At 41.7% G+C, this 19,318-nt stretch overlaps 1 protein-coding gene across 8 annotated transcripts in view; it reads right to left on the bottom strand.

The window, feature by feature from the left end:
- The window catches only part of LOC120904870 (probable phospholipid-transporting ATPase IA), a 66,647-nt gene extending 51,105 nt beyond the window's left edge, over positions 1-15,542 (bottom strand). For 6 of the 8 annotated variants that reach the window (XM_040315300.1, XM_040315298.1, XM_040315303.1 and 3 more), the window contains exon 1: positions 1,627-2,464. Coding sequence is in view for 1 of the 8 variants with exons in the window: in XM_040315305.1 (XP_040171239.1) it covers positions 14,756-14,894 (139 nt within the window). In the remaining 7 variants the exon portion in view is untranslated. Of the gene's footprint in view, positions 1-1,626; positions 2,466-14,755 lie in introns of those variants that run through there. The other 2 variants (XM_040315305.1, XM_040315297.1) reach the window with 2 other exon arrangements.
- Between the last annotated feature and the right edge of the window lie 3,776 nt (positions 15,543-19,318).

The following is a 19,318-nucleotide window of genomic DNA, read 5'->3' as shown; positions in this document are numbered from 1 at the left end:
ATCGGTCACAACGTTTGGTGGCAATGTCAGCCGATTTTAAACCGATCAATTGATCGAGCCAGGCGGGTAAAACGTGAATAATGAAAAAAAAGGAGTTTCATATGTTTTTTTGCATTTTTTCATGTTTTAAATCTTAATTTGCAATCATCTGGTTAGCTTTGAAAAATTTGACCAGCAAACGATACCATCTCAACAGTGGGCACAGGACAGTAGATTAGTAACAGTAACAGCGAATGCCTTTCTGATTTTCAACCTCATTAATGTGCATCCAAATGGTTCGTTCGGTTCGCCGTCAATCATACGCCGAACGCATTTCTTCGGGCCGATGCAGCCCGGGACCAGCAACAGAGATTCATCTTGCAGCGACGCTCACTCGCGCTCACGGTCAGTCACGGTGGAAATTTTACGATGGAATGTTGGCGTATTTACTACTATTCGCCCTGCTTGCCACAGCACGTGCCAAATGGTTTACAATTGGCGCAAAAAATATTACCCGCCCGTCACACCATGGGAAGTGGGAAAAGTAAGTCAGCGGGTGGGGTCAACGCTGGATGAAGTACGCGGCAGGGCACGTTCAATATGAATTCCTCGACACAAATCCGTCGATGAAAAAGCGCCCCGGCCGGGTCGGGGTGCATGGTGTTTGGTTTTAGCGATGCGATAGTTTTGATCGGCATTGGGGGAGGCGGTCGGGACAATACGAAAATAACTTTAAGCCGATCCTTACGTTCGGTTCGCTGCTCGGTTTCGACGATGAGTTCAGAAGGTGATGGACAGACTTTGCCTAACAAACATCTAAAACGCGGTGCCGTGGCAACTCAAAGGGTAGGAGTGTTGTTGTTATTTTTTGCAACATCTCCCTTTAACGCGAGATGGAGCAGATCCGCTATCGCGAACGACCGCAAACCGTGTGGCAAGATGTTGTTAAAATGGGCTGGCAACCGCGTTTTTGATGCATCCGCGCGAGGGTGGATTTAAAGTGGTTTTGGCCTTAATTTCTCTTTCAGCAAGTGTTTTTCTCACTGGTGCGGGTGGTAGTTTGGGATTAACGATTATTTGCGGTCAAGAATATGCATTTGAGTGAGTGTGTTGTTACTTGCTACTATTTTTCATGTGTTTGGCTTTACTTGAATGGCAGAAATTGTTATTAATAGGACAAAAAAAGGATAAATTTCAGTCGAAACACTACTAGGAACAACTCATTGTGAGCTCAAATCACATACAAAATAATAATAATAATAAAATTATAAACCGATGTACGTCATTATTTGCGTCTGTTATTTGTTTATTTTCTGGTTTTTTTTTCTAATTAGTTTTTGGTCAGTAAATTATTTATTTTCTGATTAAAAAGGTATAATTCAAAAATGGAAATTGATGGTAGCTCGTTTCACATTAAGTAAGAAGAAGGCAGTGCTGATCTGGTAGATTGGATTTTTTGGATGTTTTGTGTGAATAATACCATGATAAATTGAATAATGAGAAATAATAAATAGAAATAATAAAGTTAAAAAATTGTCTAAAATAAAATAGAGTTTGAATAAAGCTACTAATTATTGAACAGAAAACTCGAAACATAAAGTGACCTTAATAATTTATCTTAATTTCCAAAACACTTCACTTCCTTACACTTCTTAGCATCTCACAAGCATAATCTAACACTTGTACACAATTTATTTTAACACACTTTCACACACCAACACTAATAGAAATAGCAGCATCACACGTGGAGGCTCGACCTACTAGCAATCATTCCCAACCGCGCGCACCGTTTCCACCGTTACCGCCCCCCGGGGTGCAGGACATAATTTTTCATTCCCATCCGCCCGCACCATTTCCATGGTTTAGCGCATTGGAACACATTACGCTTGCTGCTGCTGCTGCTGCTGCTGGAGGCACGACGGCACGATGTGCTTATAAAATTGGCTCACCGTATCCTTTCACGGTTGAAGGGCAGCTGGCACTGGGGCTGCTGGCCCATGTGTGCCTGTTAACTTATCAGCCGCGTTTAGGAACGGGTTATTTCCCAATTTTTCACGGGTGAGCACTTTTGGCGGTGAATTGATTTGGTTGTTTGGTTTGTTTTCTTGTCGGGAGTTTTGCTCACTAACCACGAAAGCTCACTGTTGGGCGTTTGCCGTTTTCGTTTTCCAATTTCATCACATTCGAAGTCACCTAGCTTGCCACGATTTACATTGTTTTGCTTTTATCCTTCACGCACACGCAAATTCACGCACACTTTATGCTTGCTGTTTTGGGGGATTTTTTTTGGTAACCTGAACTCGCCTGAACTTTCCTTCTTTTTTCCTCCTTCTTTTGATTCGTTTCTTTCGCCTTCCGTTTCGCGGAATAAAAGCGCGTTATGGTTTTCCCGGGTTTTCTCCCCGGAGCCCCGCTTTCACGTGAGCGTGGCCAAAGCGAGCACGGCGCGGGAGCGCGTATTGTTTTCGATTGTCACGGGCCGAGCTTCCTGCGGCAACTGATCTTGCGGTTCGTCCCTGCGTTCGACAAATTCGCTTGCACACGCGAAAGCCGAACTCTCCGTAGCCGTGTCCGGGCAAACCGGGGTACACCCGCCGCACGGTGCGAGCGGTGCGCATGTGTTGGTGCGTCCCCGTTCGGGCATCCGAGCGGGCGCGCGAATCGACCTGCCTACCTTCGTCCTGGTTTGCGTCCTTGCTGGGGGTGCGGTGCGGTCTCTTCGATCTTGGGTGAGCTAGCCGAAGATGAGCGGGAGAGAGAGAGAGAGAAAGAGAGAGGGAGAGCAACCGAGCGAAAGCCAGGCATAACCTCCAGCCCGCCCCCGGTTGTGACACAGAAAAGTCGCCGGGAAAAAGTCGGACGCTCGATGTTCTCGTTGCTCGGCATCATGTCACTGCACTGTGTTTGTGTTTTGAGCCAGTTTTTTTTATAACTTTTTTGGTTTTACTTCTACTCGGCACTACACACTTCAATCGCACCAACTCCACCAGAAGAAGGATTCGCATACGTGCGAAGGGAAATGAAATAAAATAAAATAAAAAGCGAAATGAAGAAGTGAGGCAACGAGAGAGAAAGAGAGAATTGTGGGAAAGCCCGAGTTCGGTCGCAGGTCCACGTGGTTTGGTTGAAATCGTGGTCGCCCACCGCCGTACGTTCGAATGCCGAATTGCCGAAGGACGCCGTCAGGCGAACGAACGATAGGCGTTGGAGGGTCGGTGGGATTTATTTTTGTTTATATCGTCGATTGGGGTAGCAGTTTCCACAATTCGTTGCGGTGGTTTGGGGTGCTTTTTCATGTTTAGGTTTTTTTTTTAAAGCCACCGCCTTTTGGTTCCTTTTTGGGGCAAGGGAAGATTGGGTGTGTGTGTGTTGCAATTGCCTATACGTTGATAAATTATTTTGTGTATTGCTTAAAAGAGCTTTATTGGTTGGCAGAAAAACCCTTTTAAACATTAGATTCAAATTGATTTTGAAGAATGATTGGAAAAGTGAACCTTTGTAGAAATTAAGACAGAAAGTTATTCAAATTAAATAAATTATTAATCAAACTACACAAGAAATAAAAAAAAATAAAAAGAAGAACAGTCATAGAATGGTTGCAAAATAAAACAGCAAAGTGTTCTTAACAGCTAAATCATTCACTATTTCTTACGTTTTCTTCGAAGACACTTGAGAGAATACGATACAAATAAACTAGAAAAATTAATACACAGCTCACAATGTAAGGCGATATGCATACCATTCAGGGTGGTATATAGAAAACGCCTGAGCTTATGCAATTTGAACGAAATTTATTGAAACGCCTAAAAGTATGCACTTGAAATAAAACTGTAGTTAAACGATACAATCTTCCCCGCTCGGGAAGGCAAATAAACATTTTCTAACAACCTTCTCAACACCTTGTTAGCACCACTAAACCAGCTGGATAGCGAAATCAAAGAAAGAAAGGAGAGAAAAAAACAACGAGAATGAGAACAAGATGGATTAAAACCATGCTCCGGTTTGGTATCGTTTGATCGCCACTAGCACTACCAGTGTGTGTGTGTGCGGTGGTCTTATTTGCTACCACAGGGGAAACCATCCCTCCATCAGCACAGTCTCCCCGCTGGCCACAAAATGGCACTCATTCGGTACCACATCCAATTTCGGGGCTGGCAAACGGAGCAAAAAACCCCCCCCAACAAGGACAATGTCGCACCAAACCAAGCGATCGGCAGCTTTCATTGAGCAGCTTTAACTTGAATGAAGTTGATTATCATAACGTCGTTTGGACGGACGGACGGCCACCCCACGACGGGGTGTAAGTCGGCGCTGTACGATAATTGGGAAAGTCTCCCTTTAACTCCCTCGAGCAAAGTTGCGTTTGGCTGTGTGCATTGTGTTGTGTTGTGGCCAATGGGCCGACTGGCTGGTGTGTTTACCGCCGTAGGGTGTACCCGGTTGGTGGCGGTGTCCATTGAGCGTTGGTATAATGTTGCCTTCCACCTTGTTTGGGGTGTCCCCCCCTTTTCGGAAAGCTCGCCCCGGGCCAGCAAAGGGCGGATGTTTTGGGCTCGATTTTCAAAGCAGCTTTTTCTTTAAATGTCATCAGCACGTGGAACACCCGGCAGCAGAATAAAACAAAACCAACGCAAACCAAATCATACCCCCCGGGCCCTTCGCGCAGCCAGCTTTCGCTGGGCGTGGGGTTTTGGGGCGTGATAGTGGGTGGTGAGCAAACTGTGCTCGGGGCCAGAAGGAAACCAACCGACGACGCCACGAGGACGAGGACGCATTTTATGACGCCAGCCTTTACGACTCTCGGCGGCGAGCTGCACTTTACCCGGCCGCATCTTTGGGCGCTACTATCACGGGGCGGGTGGCACATGCTCAGCCACACCAGATGATTGCCGGAAATGATGAATAATAGACAATTTTATTTTGCCTCGTAGCTGCTTCGCTGCATTGGACGTGGAGACGTGGTTTGGAGCCGGTAGTGTGGAGCGGGATGGCATGAAGTTGTACCTAGCTACAGCCGAGGCCACCTTACGCTCGGCGTGGGCGTACCATGCGCCTCCACGGTCGAACGAAAGGAACGGCCCAAACGCTCGGCTGGGGGTGTGTGTGTGTTTCGGTGAGTAAATATTTATACCATTAGGTGGTGATGAAATTTGAAATAGAAAATTAATTAAAAAACGGCCCCCGGTGCAAGGTGTCCATCGGCGGGCGCGTGTGTGAAAGTGTTTCGGAACGATTTGTGTTAGTGAAATAGGTTCGAAACTTACAAAAAAGTATACCTTTTATTAAAAATTATCGTCTCGCACAAAACCCCATTTTTTGTATATTGGTCATAAGTTTATGAAAAAAGCTTTCGTTCATAGTGCCTGGTAACGGACAGGCCCCCTAGGTTCGCGAAAGAAATTTGCTGTTGATTGCTCACTTTACGAGGCTTTTCATAGTACTATAGACACACATACATTGTTTGTATGAATTTTTTTTTTTTATTCAGGAGGAACTGTCCAAAAGACCGAATCGCTTAAAAACTATTTAATTATGTTGAAATAAAAAGTATGAAACAATTCAATTAAGATTAAGTGTATTAACATACAGGCTAATAAGAAAAAAATATACAAGAGAAGGCAACAATTGAAACGCAAATAACGAATATAACACCAAACAAATCAGAAATAAATAAATAAATGGTTATGTTTGACATAAAAACGACAAGATCAAATAAAACATTTGAAAACATGACCTTATTACATGTGTTTTACAAAAGCTTTCTCTGATCTAGCTTTTCATACGTTTCTTCTTACAAGAATATTTTGAAATTTTGTTCAAATCATATAGTAAAATTCCAAAACTCTTAGTTTCTTATATGATTAAAAAACCATAACGCTAATAAGCAAACGAAGGGTACAGTTCATCCTTCATCGGTTGCTCTCAATAACTCAATTTGACCGGGGCAATAAAGCTTTGGTTTTTCAGCCACATTTCCTCTACATCCGGAGAAGTTTTGGTTTACAGCAATATTTCTAGAACCTCGCAGAGCATCTTCTTATGTAGATGAACTGTGTCCATAAAAGATTATGCAAACGAAGGGATGTTAACTAAATAATGGTTCTAGAAAGGGGGTTTAAAAGGAGGAAAGCATCTTCTTCTTCCAACATTTTCTCAAACCCACGCCGAACCGGGGGAGAGCTGTTTGCTTAGACCTATCTTGGCAAAACATTGAACCATTGAACATTGAAGAGAAAAGTCTAGTCTTTGATTTTAGTTTTTTGAGGCAAGTTATATTTTTTTCTTTCTTTTTCTCTCCTCCCGTTCGTTTGCCGTTGGTAAATTCTAATGGCTTGGAAATCGGTTTAGATGTCACTGCTCGTCCGCTTTCACTCTGGACTTGGAGAGCGTTCAAGAAACTATAAATTATTTATTTATACCATTGTTGTCAGCGGAAAATATATGCTCAAAGTGCTGAATCGGTTCGTTCATTCGTCGTCTTCGTGGGCTGCCGAAATACAGACACACACACACTTTAAAGACAATTTAAAGCGCAGCACACGAAATAAGTGGCAGTGCAAAGTTTTCCCAGCTGCTATGTGCTAGGCGGAGAGCGTTTATTCCGAAAAATAATATCCCTCCTCCCGAACGATAAACTCCACACGAACAGATGAGCTTTTATGCGCTGCAAATTTGCTCCTCCGCGATGGCAGCTTCGTTCGAAGCTGTTTAATGCACCTCTGCAGCGAGATAAGGTCACGACAAATGACTAAACTTTCCAGTTGCATGGCTGCTTGCCTGTTTGTCTGTTTTGTGTTTGTTGCTGTAGAAGGTGGCAAAAAAAAACAACCCTTACCGACTACCTCACTTCACCGAAAACAAACAGCGATCTGCAGGATGGGATAATATAAATTGCATTTTGCTCACGATGCAGCTTAAGCTGTCACGGGGTGCTAAAAAAGAGGGAGCGACAAAAAGTTGGTTACCATGCGGCAATTAAATGATAGCTCTGGCATCCGCCATCCCGCCGGGCAACTGGATTAGAGATGAAACAATCACGAGCCTGGACGGGTTAGGTTTTGTTCCCTTAGGGGGTTTTATTTTTGTTATTTCGTTTTTGTAGCCCACTCTCCCAAAATGAAATCAAATATAGGGGAACGTGAACAGTGGGTTGGAAAAACTCCACTCCAACCCACTACGGCTCACTGTCGGCCGTCGCGCAGCAGCGCTGGTTAGCGGAATCGATTAGCGAAATGAAAGCTTTCCCCATTAGGCGTTCCTTATCACGGGAGATGGGGCTGATGGGAGAAAATAAACCTTACGACTCGTGTTGGTGGTTGCGTGGAATTCTGGGTCATAAAAAGCGCAATATGTTAACGCGATAATGATCGGGAGCGAGCATTTTCTGTGCGCCTTTCGAAGGGGATTGTTTCGATGGCTCACTCCCATTTTATTTTCTTTTGCTCTCTTTTCGAAGAAGTCGACGCGTTCGGAACGGAAGATTGTTTAATTCCGGTATTTGAAGGGTGCGTTCAGAATGATGCCGCGATTGGTGCCCGCGATTTACGACACAAATATTTGGCGATTGAGTCGGCAAGATTCACAGTGTCTTCGACTGTTCCTTCGATGTGTCCATTGCTCAATCCTCCTAGGGGTTGTGTGTTATTAGAAGTGGCAAGAAAGCATCGATTGATTAAAAAGCTAAATGATTAAAAGCTAAATTGTTGCAATTGTATTAGTTGTGGGAAAGAATGATACATATTTAACTAAATTTAAAAAGTAGTTTATCGTATCAACTATGAAATTTTATAAAAATATCTTTTTTTAATTAGATATTCTTATTACCAATCTTTTTGGCGCCTAAATATATGCAATGTATTTTTTTAGAGTTTGTTAAGTAATTTTATGAATAATATATTTTTTGAAATGAAGTTATAATAAATATCATTAAGGAGAGAAGCACCAGTAGTTTAATCATACAAAATCATACATCAAAGAACTGTAAATAAATATTGTTTTTGTATCTTCAAAGCTCCTAAATATATGCATTTTGCGCCTAAAAGTATGCAACTAATATGTGATGGTTTAAGCTGAAATTTCAGCCATTGACATGGAATAAATTTAATATTTTGTTTAGTATATTTTTTACAAAAATGGCAATTCCCTTATTGAGGTCTATTTTTTAATATTATTGTTTTGAAAATGTATTTTAATACTTTTACTATATTAAAAATATTGTTTCAAATGGGTTTGAATCTTCATGACAAAATACTGCATAATTATACATTATTTTATGCTTATTATAAAATACTTCATTCAATTACAGTCTTTCCCCGAGTTACGCGAATTTTTATTTTTGACAATTCATTTGTCAAATTAGTGCAATTTTTTCCGTCAAATCAGTACAATCAGTAACGACAGAAATAACCAAAAATCATTATTTATATATTAAGTATATTTAGGCTGTAAAACGTGATATTCGACTTCTTCTTGAACTCGGGGAAAGGCTGTATAGGGGTTTCTAAGTCACTTTCAAATGTACACATAATTATTCACCACTATCAATTCATTTTTCAACAGCTGTCAAATGGTGTATTTGTTTCAAAATGAAATTTCAAATTTCATCACATGATTTTCAACATGCCACAAAGAACTGTCAGACTCAATCCAGCTTCAGGCGTGATGAAAATCATGTGGAAGAGCTGAAACAATATTGTGATGAAAATACAATACTTGACGGCTATTCAAGTTTTTGTGGCTTATGCCAAGCAAGCAAATTTTCTTCTAATAGTAATTTGAGGTATGTTTTATTTGAGTTATGTACGATCTAGATTTTTCATACGCTGACGATGAGCTTTCCTTAATAAATAGTCCCAATTGCATTACTTTTCTGCATGAATGGACTAGTACCGAATCCAACCCAGTGACAACACTTCAATTTGATGAGATTTGGTCAAATGTTACCCCCACCAAACCCAATCCCGGTGATGAAACCAGGGTGATAAGACAGTGTGATTAGTTCCCTAAACCGCGGGACGGTTCCCCAGGCATTCTGATCATCCAGTGTCACGCACGCATGGTGACAATAGGGGTGTAATCAAATCACCACCAAGCGAGAAGACATAATCCAAACATAATGTTACAGCGGTAATCGATATCGTTGTCGCGGCTTTGTGTAGGCCAGCACGGCCCATTTCCCACAGGATCAAAGCTGTCAGCCGAGATGACAGGTCCGTCGTCTAGCTTAGGTCCGATTAAAGGTAGGGCAGGGGTTTCGTGCTGCTTATTCTTGCTCTGGGTTGGTGAAATGCAACCATCAACCTGGTTTTAATGTTCGCGAGTTAATGGCCAGTGAGGATGGTCTTTGATAACAGGCACACCTTGCAGTTTTTTGTCGGTTGGCTACCGACAGGGCTAGGGTTGGAAAATGTTCTAGCAAAGCAAAGGTGCCACACCTAGGCTGGAACACCTGCCAAGGATAGTGTAATATAGTTAGAAAAATCGGGGGAAAGTAGAAAAGTATCCTTTTATGTATTTGTGTGTGTGTGTCTTCCCTTTTAGACAATCTAATGGATCTGTTTCCCGAAGCTGTCACCTGCTTCGTGATAGCAATACCAAGGCAAAAGGAGACGTTACTGATGAGCAGGTCATTTGCTATGACTCTGATAGCTTCAGCGTACTGATGAGCTTTACTGGCGAGCTAGATGACAGCCTGAAGGGGGTATGATTTCCCCTTACTTTTATGTTTGCGAATTATGCACATCATAACACTGTTTTGGAAAAATTCCAAGATAATGGTGTCACTCTCACTTTGCTTTTATGATCCAGCAAGTAGTAATGCATGCAACACGCAATCTGCATGTCGTGAGTGATGCCGGTAAAAGGATGGATGAGTCACCCGGACACGTTACTGTAGGTCAATGTTGACCTAACATTGGCGGGACGGTTCGTTTTCCGCGGGAAACAAATAGCTCCAAATACATTGTGGCAGTATGCGTTTGGCATCGTTTGCTTTACTTTGTCGTCGGATGGCTGTTGTTTTGGGTGTGATATTTTTATGATCCAGCCATATATTCCAGCAGATTGTGTTTATCGCTGGCCGTAGAACGCAGCCGAATCAACATTGTACGCAGTGTACGATTGTGTGCTGGCAGTGAAATGTAGATGAAATGTTTCGAAGGCGAACGATAACCAAGGGTTTCATTTATTGTGCGAGGAGAAACTATTTAAAAAACGTGTAATTTATATAGATTAACGTGTTTGCGCCAGCTTCAATTTTGATGAAACGTTCGAGAACCTACAATTTTCCAATAGTACACTTAATGTGATGATTTTAGTGGAGCTTGCATGCATTAAGCATTGACCGAAAGCGACGCTCACAACGCTTCTGTTTGTCGACACACGGAAGTGGCATTTTTTGGGCGGGCAGAGTTTCCAGGCTCACTCCAAACCGTAACAACGCGAACCCAGTTCCACGCCAAGGTTGACTGACAGTTAGTGGAAGCGCTTGTCGGATGATGATTTTTCCGTTCCGTGCTTTGACTCGCACGAAACGTATGAACTATTTACGATCGTGCGGGTCGGCGGGAATGAATTGATTTTATGTCGGGCGGGTTCAGCCAGTGCTCAAATGAAAAAGCAAAAAAAAAAATCTCTCCTGTTGTCGGTACGTCACGCTACGCAAGCACCGCACACCGCAAGGGTAGTGCAGGTTGGGTTGCGCATTCGTAGGTAAATTATAAATATTTCCATTAAGAACAGGGAACTTCAAAATATGATTTTTATAGCGAGAGTATCGGTAGCTATCGATTGTGAATGGGAGGATGATTGTTTTCGTTTTGATAATGGAAGGTTTCATTGTTTAAGTGTGTGTTTTACTGCTGTGAAAGGTTGCTGGGTGGAATATTGAGTGACGCACTTAATGTTTAATTTTAAGTTTATAAAATGGATATCACTAGAACATTATAGGCCGCCATTCTTAGAGATAGAAGGAGGTAATTATATATTTTTCTTTGCCAACACCTTGTTGAAGAAAAATAGGATTTTTGCTGATGTTCTATATTTCATCTTAAGGAAGTTTTAAAACTGGATCAAGTGTATGATGTGATGTTGGAAGGTTATGTGTGTATATGTAATATGTGTAAGTATATTATAACTTAAGCTACAACAACATAAGATAAAACGTCACTAGGCACACAATACAAATATTTCAGTCTTTCGTTTTTGCACAATTATTTTCCAACAAACGGTAAAAACACATGACCCATACTCGTGCTGGATTTTTTTCTAAAACAGCTCCTGGAAACTGTATCAAAATCATACTGGTTCTGCTATTGGTTCCATAGTGATTCTGAGGTAGATTACAATCCCATATAGATCCTGAAGCTGATAGCGGTCTTAGTACTGCACCTGATGCTATGCCAGCCCTGGAATGGATCTCGACCCTATACCGATCCTAGAATTGCTCCCAAACCCGTACTGGTCGTGCAACGAATCTCCAATCCATGCCAGAATTAACATTGAGCCCCTACCGTTCTTGGAACTGATCTCAAATCCCACTCCTGGAACAGATCCCGTACCTTTACCTCCATTCCATTCCTGGAACTGCTATTTTGCCCATGCCTGTCCTGAAACTGCTTCCTTTTTTTAATCCGGCCTAAAAACAGTACAGATTGGTTTTGCACGGTTGGAGACTAAAGCCCCGGGACTTGAGAAACTTTCTCAACGAACATTACCTCAGGTACTCATCAGCGCATTTTAGAAAAATGCGTTCTCAACGTTTGTGGAATCGGCACAAACTCTATTTGAGAGACTTTTGAGAACCGTTGAGAACGTTGACGATGCAGCAATCGGCTATCTGCAAAATTTAGTCATTGTTCTATACGCTTGTGGGTAACTACGTTGCAAATTGTTTTCAATGCTATAATTGGCTAGGGTTATAAACATGTGCGACCAAATCCTTTTTTCTATTAAAAACTCCAAATCTTGATGTTGATGATTATATATTTTTCTTTATATATATGAGAATTTAAAATTAAAAAAGAGTCACCATAGGTTTGAGACACGCGCGCGTAAAAGAGGAAATTCGGGATCTGTTTGGGAGAATTTACAGTTTGCACACGGTCTGGGAGATCACAACAAGATTCACTCATTGATGATTGTAAGTGGTCAATTCCAGATACATTAGGGGTCACCTGCTTCGGAAGGTAGTGCCGTAGACCCAACCATTGGCACTAGTAGAACTGGCCATATGCATGTTGCAGTCGTGTTCTGATAAGTAGTGCGCCGGATCCAATAGTTGGTTCTTGGCGAGCTACGTAAAGGATGTTAGGAACATGTGTTGCGGTAAGAGGTGAGACTTATCATCATCATTATCATCATCAACATCATCATCAATAAAGCTGGAGTTACTGTATTAGTTTTTCTTTAATGATAATAACTGACGACGGTCACGGGCTCGCGAGTTGAGAGCTATTTTTGAGGGCCTAAGAAACTATAATGAGTGATTGAAATCGGCTTGAGAAAGCCCCATTGTACCGCGGCTTAAGAAGCTACTGTTATATTCTCTATTCTGGGTCTTATTTTCAGGTATTATCCCAGCAATGAGAATACTAAGTTCGTATGCAGCTCTAAGATAATCTTATTTCATGGATAACTAAAATGTCCAGGCATTGTCAATGTAATAATAATAATAATACAGTGAACCCTCTCTTATTTGAGAGGCGATGGGACTGTCGAATAAGAGGGGTTTTCAAATTAGAGAGCAAGATCTATTAAGGAGAACAGGTCGATGCAAAGCCCGTTGCTAGGTTGCCATTTTCAGGTCGCTTTTGACAGTTTCATGAAAAAGTGTTTACAAACAAACGGCTAATAGTTAACGCGGAAAAGTGGACGAATTTACTATAAGGAAGATTATATTGGTTAAATTTCTTGTGGTCAATCACTTCTGGAGAATTAAGGAGGCGTAATTGCAGTCTACTCTGTGTTCAGAAACGTTGATAATCGTTTTGATTGTTTGCCATTTCGTGACCACAAACCAACGGTTTTTAACTGTCCTGCAGGGAAAACGAAAAGTTTAACATGTTCCAACTAGGTAACAGAAGTCCTATTTACTTTCAATGAAACACTGAGAGTAAAATGAAACATCCAATCGACACACACTGATACAATATGCATACCGCCCTTTACTTATACCCCGGCGACGAATGATAAATGAGATCCATGGATTCAATCAGCCATGTAATATTCTAATTAGATTCTATTTCTTCTAATATTCTAAAAGGAAATGAGTGCAAAATGCTGAACAAAACTTCCATTCGCTCCATAGCAACGTCCATCGCTAATCATAAACAATGTTCACTTTAACTGTCAAAATTTTCCCATGGCTTTCTGTCATTTTACTCTAAACGCTTCGACCTGTTCTCTTTCAAGGACCTTGTTAGAGAGGTTGAAAGTGAATGAAAGGTCCATACAAACAAGAAAGAGACAGAACATTTAGTATGCAGCCTTAACTGTTGCTATAGGAAACTGTGCATACGATTGCCAATTTGAGCATACATCATTCAATAACCATGGCAACACCATACACAAATAAGAGGGACACAGATTTCAGAGGTTTTCCAAATTAGAGGAACAAAAATGTACTGGAAATCAAGGGACTGTGCAAAATGTTCAAATAAAAGAGGTTTTTCAAATTGGAGAGGTGTCAAATAAGAGAGGGTTGACTGTAATAATGTTGTGGGAATATATTTTAGTATGACAAACAAATCGCTTTGTTTCACGTATATATTTGTTATGACACTTTAAAAATCCTTTATGACGCTTTAAAATTCAAACGAGACATCATATAGTCGCGATTTAATTTTCAGTAATTTTTCTGATCATTTGTCAGAACATGTTTTGAAAGAAAAAATTGTATATTCTTACGTGTTGCCATGAGCCAAATGTTGCCGCAACATTTTTATAACCATAAATTGTGCTTTTTAGTTGACACGTTTTTCCACACTGGGTTTTTCGTACAAACGCAAACTTGTTAGTCAAACTAACGATCAACTATCCAGGGTACATATTTTTAGATCGTATGTAAAACAAAAGTGCAATTATTGAACTCTAACTTTACCTCCTCAACAACGAAAACATAAAACCACCACTAAAATAGGAAAGAAATTTATATTCATCCTTCACAAAACACTCCAAACTTATTCGGCGTATTTTCCATAGCAAAAGCGCTTGTCATTGTATCGATGTTATGTTAAGCTCAAAGCTTTCAGGCACCCAAAGCCTTCTTTGTGAACAATAAATAGTTCCTCTGCTTGCCATACGGCATGAAAAATGTATGCGTCCGTTCAAAATTTTAGTATTGCACCGATATCAATCTGTTATACGAATACCTTCGATTCATCGAACGTTCGTTCCGGTGTCAAACGTTTCTCGCAATTCCGGCACAGCGCACAGCTCGTGAACAGCTGATTTTGTTTTGCTTTCTCCACACTCACGGACACCCGGCGTAAAGTGCGCCTGCGCTCTGTAAAACAAATCTCGCTCCCTCTCTGTCTCTCTCTTCCGCTCTCGTGCACACACGCACACGCTCGTTCGGGGGGTTTCTTGCACCTTAGTGACCGAAATATAAATAACAGCACACACGCAAAACACACCGCTGGGTTGCTTTCGCCCGTTGGTATGATTATGAGCAACTAAACCTAAATGCCTTCTGGGTTAAAATGTGGAGCAAAAACTGAAATCACGTATCACTTATGCATAGCAAACCGAAAGCCCTACGGGGTTGAGGGGTACTTACTCGGTATGATGCCATCGTCCAGCGGGGAAAGCCGGTTGTAATTGCGTCGATTCCACCACCGCCGGATACGCCCGAAAACTCGCGAAAAGAGCGCCTTTACTATGGCAACCAACTGTGACACTGTCGCAACCGGGTCCATTACTCAAAGTGAACTGTATGATGAGGATTTTTTAATGGTTTTGCACTACAAAAAATCGTGTAACAACTGGAGTGATCGCACTGCCTGCGCACACTTGATAGAACATACGCCGATCTCGATAGAACACTACTACTTAGGTTCCTGATGTTGTTTAATTTTTTATTCCACACACCCTCGTGTTTACACTAGTAAGTCATCTTTAATTGTGTGACTGTTGATGACAAACACAAACATCACCAGCGCCAGGCACCAATTGCGCGAAGGAATGTGGGCAGCACCAATACAACGAACCGTAGCGTTTGCGTTTGCGATAATTTAATTTGTCACCACTTGACTGCAACTGCAAATGTGGCTGTGGATCAAACGTTACACTGCACTGAAACCGCTGGCTGCGCTTGTAGCTGGAGCAAGATGAAACAAAAGCCCTGCTGACTGCGGTTTCTTTTGCGATCGAACGCATCCAAGCGTGCGATAATGGCTCAGTGGTAGTCACTGAATCTTGACGGAATCCGTGGCTCTCCGGAACCGAGCTGGTGGTGGTTCGATTGCAGCTTATCAGCCGAACACGAACGCTTTACGCCTGGGCAGCCGATAGACGTCCGGATGCGGAGAAAAACGCTCCTGTGTACCGACTGGCGCAAGATAAGAAGCCGCGACTACTAAAGCGGTTCAAGCGGCTTGCGCTAGCGGAGAAGCTCGGCATCAGTTCGGACTGGGTATCGGGACGAAAGTGGGGAATGCTAATGAAAGTGTATGCCAACGTTCATGCTGCAGTTTGGGGGGTAGTAGTGAACGCACAGTAGGATACTAACTTTTGAGTTAGAGCAAATGCAAACGCAAGTGATTTTAAAACAATTTTTTTTTGTGGAAATATATTTGATAATTACTTAAAAACTCATATTTGGTTTTGTTTTATAAGGGTAATAAAAGTTAGGTGTATTGTGATCAACAAACGGCTCATAGTGATTTTCTGCAGACGTCAAGAGCGCGACATCTGTTCGAACGCAAGAAATCTTGTTTGTGCTGCTAGCGCCATCTGTGCGCGACTAGCGGAAACCATTATTTGAAATTTGAGAAGAAGCTCACTAACGGAAATTAAGCGCATTCAAATAGTGAACTGTTTTGAGTATTTTTATTTTAGTTTCATCTACCATTTTCAGAAGTCCCCCTGGATTCCATTTAAAAGTCATAAATCTTTCTACGTTCCATAGACATTGTGGCAAAACATGGAGCAAGCGAAGAATGATAAAAGTAAAAAAAATAAACTCATTCACTACAACACCCACTCCCTTAACCGCGCATGATTTTGTGCACAAATAGGCCACAGAATCAAGTAACTGGGACGATAGCTTTTACGATTACACCAATCATTGCACCAAAGATGGCATTTCTTTTTGCAAAACATTCGCCGTTCAATCCACACCCAAAAAACCTTGAGCGGTTCTCGCGATTGGCATGCTGCCAGGCCTAGAATTCAGCCATACCCAGCGAAATGGCATGTTCTGCCATGAAAGGAAGTTTTTTTTTGGCCAGTATGCACCTACCGCAAATTAAGCATGCTTGTGAACACACCATAAAGAAATGGGCAATGGGATTTTTTTTTTCTTCGCTCTTTATGTTACCATTGCTTCCCTCCATTCATTCACACCATCACCCCGCGCGAAAAGTTATGTTGCGAAAACTTTCAATGATGACAGTTATTGGATATTAGAGATGGTGCGCGGTTCGGTTCGTGGGGCCGCAAAAAGGGAGGGTGGGAACCAGTTCCATTTGGGTGGGCAGCAAAATGTATGGCAAAGTTTAAAACTAGCAGAAAACAAATCGAACTGAGCACGGCTGCAGGGCGAATAGAGTGATTTTTTTGCTTCGTTTCATTTAATTTTGTTTTTTTTTCTTGTGTGCTTGCCAAACTTGCCCTCAAAGTGCTGAGCGCTCGATTAAGCGTAACTTTTTAAGTGGCGTTAGAAATGGCACACTATTTCGCAGGACAATGAAACAATTAATGCAAGTCGCAACAGCAGGAACTCTGCTGAGGTGTGCGTTGAAGTTCATTATTGTGAATTATGTTTAAAAAAAAATCCATTTTTTCGATAAGCATTGAAAGTATTGGAGGATTCAATATTTCGGAAGATTCGTTCGTTTGATTTCAACCGCCAAATGATGTCTTTTAAAAATATTGTAATAATCTCTACCCATCTAAAACATACCCTAAACGCTTTAAGACGAAACTGAAGAAGCTTGAAGAACGGTAAAGGTACCGCGAAGGTTCCTGCCCGCCGATGTTTGGATGGTAAAATCGCTTAAGATCCTATCACGCGTGCTTTAGTGCGCAACGTACTACAAGAGCTAATCGCAGTGTAAGCCATCGTTTGGTGCGACTTCCACTTCCCGTACACTAGCGCACAACAAGCAGGAAGAGGCATGAAAATTAGCTTCGAAAACACAATTGACGTCATTTCCCGGCGTGAACCATCTCCCGCACCGATCACGCAACACCGAGTGCCGTTGAAGGGATCTGTGCGCCTTCCTTGCTGTGCGCCCTACCATCGGCTGCTGTCGTACACTGTTGCGAATAATTTCAATTAAAATCTAATTACCCGCTTAAAACGCTCTCATATCGGATGCAAGCGTCAAGTGGCTGGTATGAATGAAAAACGGAACCCAACCCCGCCAGGATGGGAAGGTTGGGATGGCAAACATGTGCGTGTGTGGATGGAAGCGGAGAAGAAAGGAAGGATGGACGAATCGCTCCCGGGACCGGCACCGGGATGGAATAACCGATCATGGTAAATTACGTATTGATTGAAACAAATGTTATTCCATTATGTACGCGCCCGCCGGTGCGTATGCTTCAGCGGTGCGGATGTTCCGCCTGATGGGAGCGCACCGAGTGCGTAAAGGTATGCAATGTGCAGTACGGCGGTTAAGCTTCATAGAGCTTCGAGTGTGTGTGGATCGCGTAACATCGATCTGTGAGCTATTTTTATGATGCATTTATTTGTACTGCTTGCGGGTGACGTAATGGGATGGGACTCGGGGGTTGTGCATCGCTTTACCCGCTCCAAAAAGCGATAATTTAAATGCATTGAACAAATGGGAATGCAATGCAAGGTGATACTTCGGACAATACTTGTGCTGAATATGGTTGGTACATTTGGTCAGCTTGGTACGTCATTTTCATCTGAAAATATTTGGAAGGGTAATAATTTGATTTATTTAAATGTGGTATTGATAGATACATTCCGTTTCATCTATAATGCGTTAAATTTTTTCAATCAAATTTCAAAATTAATAATTAAATCGTGGTAAATGTTTATGATGATTTTACGCACACGTTGTGAAGTGTATGGTCGTAGCATAAAATGAACAAAAACTGAAGCTTATGAATTATTTGTATTTAAAATACGACACAATTTCATGTCCATCTTCAGACTGAATTGAAGGACGAAAATATAGTAGCTTCAAATGGTAAATGAAATGTCCCTGTTGTCCCTTTGTTTTAAGTCCATGTTTCGCACGGTTATGATCAGTTATTTTTATTTCGATCTGTATTTCAATTTAAACTATTTTCAAGAGCTACAGCACACAAGAGCAATTAAAAATACCACGGATACCACCATTACAGTCATAACACTTTGCAGATAGGGGAAATTTATCTTATAAACTTACACCGAATGTATGACGATGATGCATTGCCCCTCTTCCCACCCATAACCGGAAGAAACTGTATGAATGCTACTCCGGGCTCAGCACTATTGCTTTCGCACTCCTAAACGAGAGTAATTAATTTAATCCAAACGATCTACCTCAAGTTGCTCTTCCTCTCTTTGCGTTGCTGCTGCTGCTAGGGATAGGGCGTAAAGCATCCGGCTCTAATTGTAGAGCTTTTGGGATCGATGTTTGGAGGTTGTTTTCTTCTCCGGAAAATTGATGCTGCTGCTGCTGATGCCGATACTGGATAGAGGGTGAAGTAATGGTGAAATGTTTGATTGAGCGGTTTTTTTGGCTCACGGTTTGCGCGGGTGTATCGCGAAAAACACGGGGTTTGGGTAATGAACAAATTCCCGTATCGTAAACTTTCTCTGCTCCCAAAACTAGCGTGCAACCTAGCCGAAAGTTATGGTTTCAGGATTTGTTCGGGGAGCTCCAAGGATGAGTAATTGAAAAGTGCTAGGAATATTTTGATTTTCACTAGCGCATCTGGCGACGGTTGACCGAAGCATTTGTCCAAACAATTTGAATCCGCTTCAAAAAAATTGTTATTTTTCCATGTTTTTTCCTAAACTAAACTGGAAAAGCTTTGTTGTGAAAATTATTTCAGTTATTTTCACATAAAGAAACGGTGAAAAAACTACTTAAATCTAAAGGCCGGGCTACATTGATCGTACTCCGTAGTGAAATTTTTGTGAGCGCGTACGCCATCT

The sequence above is a fragment of the Anopheles arabiensis genome, chromosome 3 (assembly GCF_016920715.1).
Source record: "Anopheles arabiensis isolate DONGOLA chromosome 3, AaraD3, whole genome shotgun sequence".
In the NCBI taxonomy this organism is placed as follows: domain Eukaryota; kingdom Metazoa; phylum Arthropoda; class Insecta; order Diptera; family Culicidae; genus Anopheles; species Anopheles arabiensis.
Note: the sequence above shows the minus strand (reverse complement) of the source record. Positions and strands in the feature narration are given on the sequence as shown.